This window comes from Tachyglossus aculeatus, chromosome 5, assembly GCF_015852505.1.
Source record: "Tachyglossus aculeatus isolate mTacAcu1 chromosome 5, mTacAcu1.pri, whole genome shotgun sequence".
Classification (NCBI taxonomy): Eukaryota; Metazoa; Chordata; class Mammalia; order Monotremata; family Tachyglossidae; genus Tachyglossus; species Tachyglossus aculeatus.
This window is the reverse complement of record NC_052070.1, coordinates 54,157,288-54,164,420: the sequence shown is the minus strand read 5'-3', so window position 1 is coordinate 54,164,420 and position 7,133 is coordinate 54,157,288. Positions and strand designations below refer to the sequence as shown.

Here is a 7,133-nt window from a genome sequence, read left to right as displayed (position 1 = left end):
CAAGTGACAAAGCCGGGATTAGAACTCACAACTTTCTTGACTCCAGGCCCGTGCTCTATCCACTGCATCATGCTGCCCCTTCTAGACTGTGAGCCCACTGTGGGGTAGGGACCGTCTCTATATGTTGCCAACTTGCACTTCCCAAGCGCTTAGTACAGTGCTCTGCACACAGTAAGCGCTCAATATATACGATTGAATGAATGAATGAAGTAGTAGTGTGACCTAGGGGAAAGAGTCCAGGCCTAGGTCAGAGAACATGGGTTTTAATCCTGGCTCTGCCACTTACCTGCTGAGTGATCTTGGGCAAGTCACTTAGCTAATCTGTGCCTCGGTTTCCTTAGGATTCAACACCTTCTCTCCCTCCTACTTAGACTGGGAGCCCCATTTGGAACCAGGGTTCTAGACTGTAAACTGTAAGCCCACAGTAGGCAGGGAATATGTCTACCAACTCTGTTATTTTGTCCTCTCCCAAGCACTTAGTACAGTGCTCTCACAGAGTAAGCACTCAAATGAGATTGATTGATTGAGGGATGGTCTCTGATGGTCATGGGTTCTAATCCCGACTCCTCCACTTGCCAGCTGTGTGACTCTGGGCAAGTCACTTAACTTTTCTGAACCTGTTACCTCATCTGTAAAATGGAGACTGTGAGCCCCACGTGGGCAACCCGATCACCTTGTATCCCCCCAGCGCTTAGAACAGTGCTCGGCACATAGTAAGCACTTACCAAATGCCATCATTATTATCTGGTATCTATCCCCAGCTCTTAATACAGTGCTTGGCACAGAGTAAGCACTTCCCCCAAACCACAGTTATGAAGAAGGGACTGAGAGCTTGGGGCCAAGCTAAGAGAATATGACTGTTTATTGCTGTATTGTACCCTCCCAGGCACTTAGTAATAATAATAATGATGATGGTGTCTGTTAAGCGCTTACTATATGCAAAGCACTGCTCTAAGCGTTGGAGTACAGTGCTCTGCGCTCAGTAAATGACTGAATGAATGAAAGGACACTTCACCCCTTGGGAATGGGGCAGGAGAGGACAGAAATAGCTTCCCGCTGGCAGTCTTGGCTAACTGGGGCGGCCCACCACTATTTCTTGGAGCCTCAAGGGGATGTGAGCAACAGCAGTCAGTCAACCGTATTTACTGAGCGCTTATTGTGTGCTGAACACTGTGCTAAGTGCTTGGGAGAGTACAGCAGAACAAATAACAGACACATTCCCTGCCTACAGGGAGCTTACAGCCTAGAGGGAACAGCAGTTCAGCCAGGGCCGGGGGGAACATCGAAGCCACATTTCTGGCTGGAACGCCCAGCCCACCTCCGTGGGCTAAGAAGCGCTTGTCTGCTTATTGTTATATTGCTCTGCGCATATTAATCGCTCAATAAATATGACTGACTGACTGAAAGGCTCTCTCTCCCCAGGGAAATCCCGAGGCACGGAGTTGGGGCTAAGGACAAGTAGAGTCGTGGGGGTCTTGGTGATATTTACTGTTTTCGAAGAAGTAAGTGTGTTACCCCGAGGCTACCCTAGCAGGGAATATACATCTAAAAATACCCTCGGAGCTCCCAGGTAACAGCCCTGGGGCTTGGGACCTACAGATCCGTGGCGGAAAAGAGAAGTGTTCTTCTGGAGTCAGCCCTGGCAGGGTGGGGAAGGAGCCGCGGGGACCAGGCCGAGGTTGGGAACTGTTCTTGCCAAGTTCCAAAGCTGCGTGAAAAGGAACCAGCTGAGAAAAGTCTCATTCCATGGGAAAAGCCCAGAAACGTCCCGATTCCTAAAGTTCTCCTGCCAGAGAATTTTGAGTTCCCCCAGATCCAAGCTTCTAGCATTGCTCTGGCTTCCCAGATGGGCCCCCCTATCTGGTGCTTGATTTAAAGTGTCAGTGCCGGTGAGTCCTCCTGTCCCCCTGCCCCACCGGGGCCCCCATCTTTGTTCGGGAAAGCGGCTTGTCGGCAGCGGGGCTTGGGAGTTTGAGCCAGGGGGAAAGAGAAGGATCGGGGCCTCACCGATCCTTGTGGCTTTTTCGGGGCTCCTGGAAAAGGCACAGGGAAGTTTCAGGAACCCAGATGGGGTGAAAGAATCAGGGGCTCCCTTTGCTGACCCGCGAACCTGCAAAGGAGAGGTCACGAGCACTTCCCAGCTCCAGGACTGGCTTCCAGTGTGAGCTCAGGGGACTGGATGTCTGGACCGCAACGGCCATTTCCCAGGCCCCGGCCTGGGGTCGCGTCGACTTTCAGGCTGTAGCTCAAAGATCACTTATCCCGAGTGCTTGATGGGAACACGAAGCCGCTCTTTCCAGGACAGGACTGCAGCTCCTCCCCTCACGCTGGCCTCATGTGGCTTCTCCCACTTGGGAACAGAATTCCAGCAACTGGCCGGGGGATGAGGGCCATCCTTCAGCTGGGTGTCCTTTCTCACCGCCCAGCTTCAAGTTCACCGGGCCCCACGCCGGCAGCGGGCCTGGGAATCCACCGCTGACATCGGCCATCCGACAGCCTCGGGGAGAAGCCGGGGATCTCGGGCGCGTGCGAAGCTGTGGGTGAAGATTTCCGGCTCCCTCTGGGCCGGAGGCTCGGCTTTGTGGAGACAAACAGGCATGTGGCCTCACCTCCCCCTCCCGGAGCAGCGCTGTGATTCCCAAAACACCACAAGTACCAAATAAATTCCACGGCAGTGACCTCAGGGAAAAAAACCCGGGGCTTTCAGAGTTCTGCAGCCGAACGGACTCTTCTGGGGTGGACTCAGAGGGTCTTAGAGCTCGATGGGAGATAGGGGGATCGGAGCCCCATTTGGGAGTTTTACTAAAAGGGAGGGAAGAGGAATCTAGGCTGCAGTGGATTGGCTCAGGAATCCACCCCAGAAGGGGGACAGAAAGTCACTTTTCCATGGGTGGGAGGAGGGTGGGATGGAGGGCGAGGGGCTGCAGGGGTGGGGGACTGCTGCATCCGCATGCTGGGGCCGGGGTCCCCCGGGGCGCCCTAGCAGCACCCCGCGGCGCTCTGCTTCACGTGGCAAGGTTTGCAGAAGAGACGATCGTTCAGCGGGTAGCAACCTTTATCCGTTGGCTCAATGGACAGGGGGATCCTACAGTCCTGCAAGAGAGAAAAGAAAGAGGGCCTCGGAGTCAGAAGGACCTGGGTTCTAATCCTGGCTCCGGCGCATGTCTGCTGTGGGACCTGGGGCGAGATGCTTCACTTCTCTGTGCCTCATCTGTAAAAAAATGAGGATTAGGAGTGTGAACCCCATGTGGGACGGGGGGACTTTGTCCAACCTGATTAACTTGTATCTACCCCAGTGCTTGGTCCAAAATAAGCGCTTAGCAAATACCATAATCAATCAATCAATCGTATTTATTGAGCGCTTACTATGTGCAGAGCACTGGACTAAGCGCTTGGGAAGTACAAGTTGGCAACATATAGAGACAGTCCCTACCCAGCAACGGGCTCACAGTCTAGAAAGGGGAGACAGAGAACAAAACCAAACATGTTAACAAAGTAAAATAAATAGAATAGATATGTATAAGTAAAATAAATAAATAAATAGAGTAATAAATATGTACAAACATATATACAGGTGCTGTGGGGAAGGGAGGGAGGTAAGATGGAGGGGATGGAGGGGGGACAAGGGGGAGAGGAAGGAGGGGGCTCAGTCTGGGAAGGCCTCCTGGAGGAGGTGAGCTCTCAATAGGGCCTTGAAGGGAGGAAGAGAGCTAGCTTTCTAATAATTATTATTAGAAAAGGTTTCAGATGATGAGTGAGGGTCATTGGGAACCAGGTTAAAGAACAGACACCGTTCCTGCCCTCAGGGAGATTCCAGTTGATGGAGGGAGTCAAAATGGAGAAACCAGCAAAGATCCACTAGTAGCCGGCTAGGCTTCCCAGTCTTACAAACGCAGAAAGAATCCTTCTTTCGGGGGTTACCGGTCAAGGTCCAGAGTGACAGTTCAGCTCCTTCAGAGCCAGCTGCACCCCCCTACCAATCAATCAATCATATTTATTGAGCGCTTACTGTGTGCGAAGCACTGTACTAAGCGCTTGGGAAGTACAAGTTGGCAACATACCACCCACCCAGGGCAGCGGCCACACCCCAAGGGCCGAGTCAGTCCTCAGTTGCTGCCCTGCCACCTGACTGCATGGGCACGCATTATATGCCGTGGGCTTTTTCATAAGCAAATTGGAATGGGTAGTAGAAGCAGCCAGAGACTAGGGAACTGAAATGTAGATTAAGGAATGCCTGGGTTTCTTTTTTTAAAAAAATGGTATTAATAATAATGATGGAATTTGTTAAGCGCTTGCTATGGGCGAAACCCTGTTCTAAGCACTGGGGTAGACGCAGGGTAATTGGGTCGGACGCAATCCACGTCCCACATGGGGCTCACGGTCTTAATCCCCATTTTAAAGATGAGGGAATTGAGGCACGGAGAAGTGACTTGCCCAAGGTCACTCAGCGGACAAGTGGCGCTGCGCTGTTCTAAGCACTGGGGTAGACACAGGGTAATTGGGTTGGACGCAATCCATGTCCCACATGGGGCTCACGGTCTTAATCCCCATTTTAAAGATGAGGGAACTGAGGCCCGGAGAAGTGACGTGACTTTCCCAGAGTCACACAGCTGACAGTTGGCGGAGCCAGGATTTGAACTCATGACCTCTGACTCCCAAGCCCATACTCTTTCCATTGAGCCACGCTGCGCTTTGTGCCAAGTACCGTACTTGGCACTGGCTTAGATGCACGGTCTCCGGTTCTCACGTGGGGCTCACGGTCCAACTAGGAATGAGAGCAGGGATTGAATCTCCATTTTGCAGATGAGGAAACTGAGGCACGGAGAATTTAAGTGACTTGACCAAGGTCACACAGTAGGTAAGTGGAGGAGGTGGGATTAGGACCCGGGTCCTTCCGACTCCCAGCCCTGTGCTCTATTCGCTAGGCCACACTGCTTCTCTGTATATATGTATATATATATATATATCTACATATATATATATATATATATATATATATATGTATATATGTTTGTACATATTTATTACTCTATTTATTTATTTTACTTGTACATATCTATTCTATTTTATTTTGTTAGTATGTTTGGTTTTGTTCTTTGTCTCCCCCTTTTAGACTGTGAACCTACTGTTGGGTAGGGACCGTCTCTATATGTTGCCAACTTGTACTTCCCAAGCGCTTAGTACAGTGCTCTGCACACAGTAAGCGCTCAATAAATACGATTGATTCTCTATCTCTGGTTTAAAGAGAATCACAGAGATCGCAGGCCTGAAAGGGGTCTCTAGAAGCCAATGAGTCTATCCCCCTGCTTTCGGGCGCGACGGCCCCTAAACTTCCAGGCTATAAGCTTCTTGCGGACAGGGATGGCGTCTACCAAATCTATTGTATTGTACTCTCCCAGGCGCTTAGTACAGTAGGCGTGCAATAAACTTCATCGATTGATTGAATGGTTAATTAAATGGGAGAAGCTGCATGGCCTAGTGGAAAGAGCATGGGCTTGGGAGACAGAAGACCTGGGTTCTAATCCCACCTCCTCCACTTACTTACTGTGTGACCTTGGTCAAGTCACCTAAATTCTCCGTGCCTCAGTTTCCTCATCTGCAAAATGGAGAGTCAATCCCTGCTCTCATTCCTAGTTGGACCGTGAGCCCCACGTGAGAACTGGAGACCGTGCATCTAACCCAGTGCCGAGTACGGTACTTGGCACAAAGTGCAGCGTGGCTCAATGGAAGCTTGGGAGTCAGAGGTCATGAGTTCAAATCCCGGCTCCGCCATCTGTCAGCTCTGTGACTTTGGGCAAGTCACTTCTCTGGGCCTCAGTTCCCTCATCTGTAAAATGGGGATTATTACTGAGCCCCACATGGGACAACCTGATCACCTTGTATCCTCCCCAGCATTTAGAACAGTGCTTTGTACATAGTAAGCGCTTAACAAATGCCATTATTATTATTATTATTAAGTGCTTAACAAATACCATAATGGTTATTATTAAACAATGTCAGGCCAAGAGTGACCTAGCCCACCTGAACACCACATAAGCCCTAGCCACCACGCCGAGAAGCTCTGTGACTTCCTCGGCAATGCATTTCAGGCCTCGGTAACCAGCTCCGTGCCTTGGTTTAGATTGAAGGCACTCTTTGATGTATCCAAATGTGGTTAAAGTGAGGAGATGGTGGAAATGAAGTGACTTGTGTTACACATATATCATCATCATCATCATCAGTCGTATTTATTGAGCGCTTACTGTGTGCAGAGCACTGTACTAAGCGCTTGGGAAGTACAAATTGGCAACATATACAGTCCCTACCCAACAGTGGGATCACAGTCTAAAAGGGGGAGACAAAACCAAACATACTAACAAAGTAAAAGAAATATATGTATATATCCTGTATATATGTATATATCCTGTATATATGTATATATCATGTTTGTACATAGTTATTACTCTATTTTACTTGTACATATTCTATTTATTTTATTTTGTTAATATGTCTTGTTTTGTTGCCCGTCTCCCCCTTCTAGACTGCGAGCCCGCTGTTGGGTAGGGACCGTCTCTAGATGTTGCCAACTTGTACTTCCCAAGTGCTTAGTACAGTGCTCTGCACACAGTAAGCGCTCAATAAATGCAATTGAATGAATGAACGAATAAATACAATCTAATGAATGAATTTATTCTATTTATTTTATTTTGTTAATATGTTTTGTTTTGTTGCCCGTCTCCCCCTTCTAGACTGCGAGCCCGCTGTTGGGTAGGGACTGTCTCTAGATGTTGCCAACTTGTACTTCCCAAGCGCTTAGTACAGTGCTCTGCACACAGTAAGCGCTCAATAAATGCAATTGAATGAATGAACAAATAAATACAATCTAATGAATGAATTTATTCTATTTATATTATTTTGTTAATATGTTTTGTTTTGTTGCCTGTCTCCCCCTCCTAGACTGTGAGCCCGCTGTTGGGTAGGGACCGTCTCTATATGTTGCCAACTTGTACTTCCCAACCGCTTAGTACAGTGCTCTGCACAAAGTAAGCACTCAATAAATACAATTGAATGAATGAAACGGAGACAATAATACCGAGCGGACCGGGAGCTGTTTGGAGGGTGATGACAATGGGGATGGTAAAAACAACAGCAGT

General features: G+C 49.0%; 1 protein-coding gene across 1 annotated transcript in view; it reads right to left on the bottom strand.

Annotated features, from left to right (window-relative positions):
* Positions 1-972: 972 nt before the first annotated feature.
* The window catches only part of FBLIM1 (filamin binding LIM protein 1), a 49,555-nt gene continuing 43,394 nt past the window's right edge, over positions 973-7,133 (bottom strand). The window contains exon 9 of the mRNA XM_038746613.1: positions 973-3,093. Coding sequence (XP_038602541.1) covers positions 2,980-3,093 — 114 coding nt within the window. The 3' untranslated portion in view covers positions 973-2,979. The remainder of the gene's footprint in view (positions 3,094-7,133) is intronic.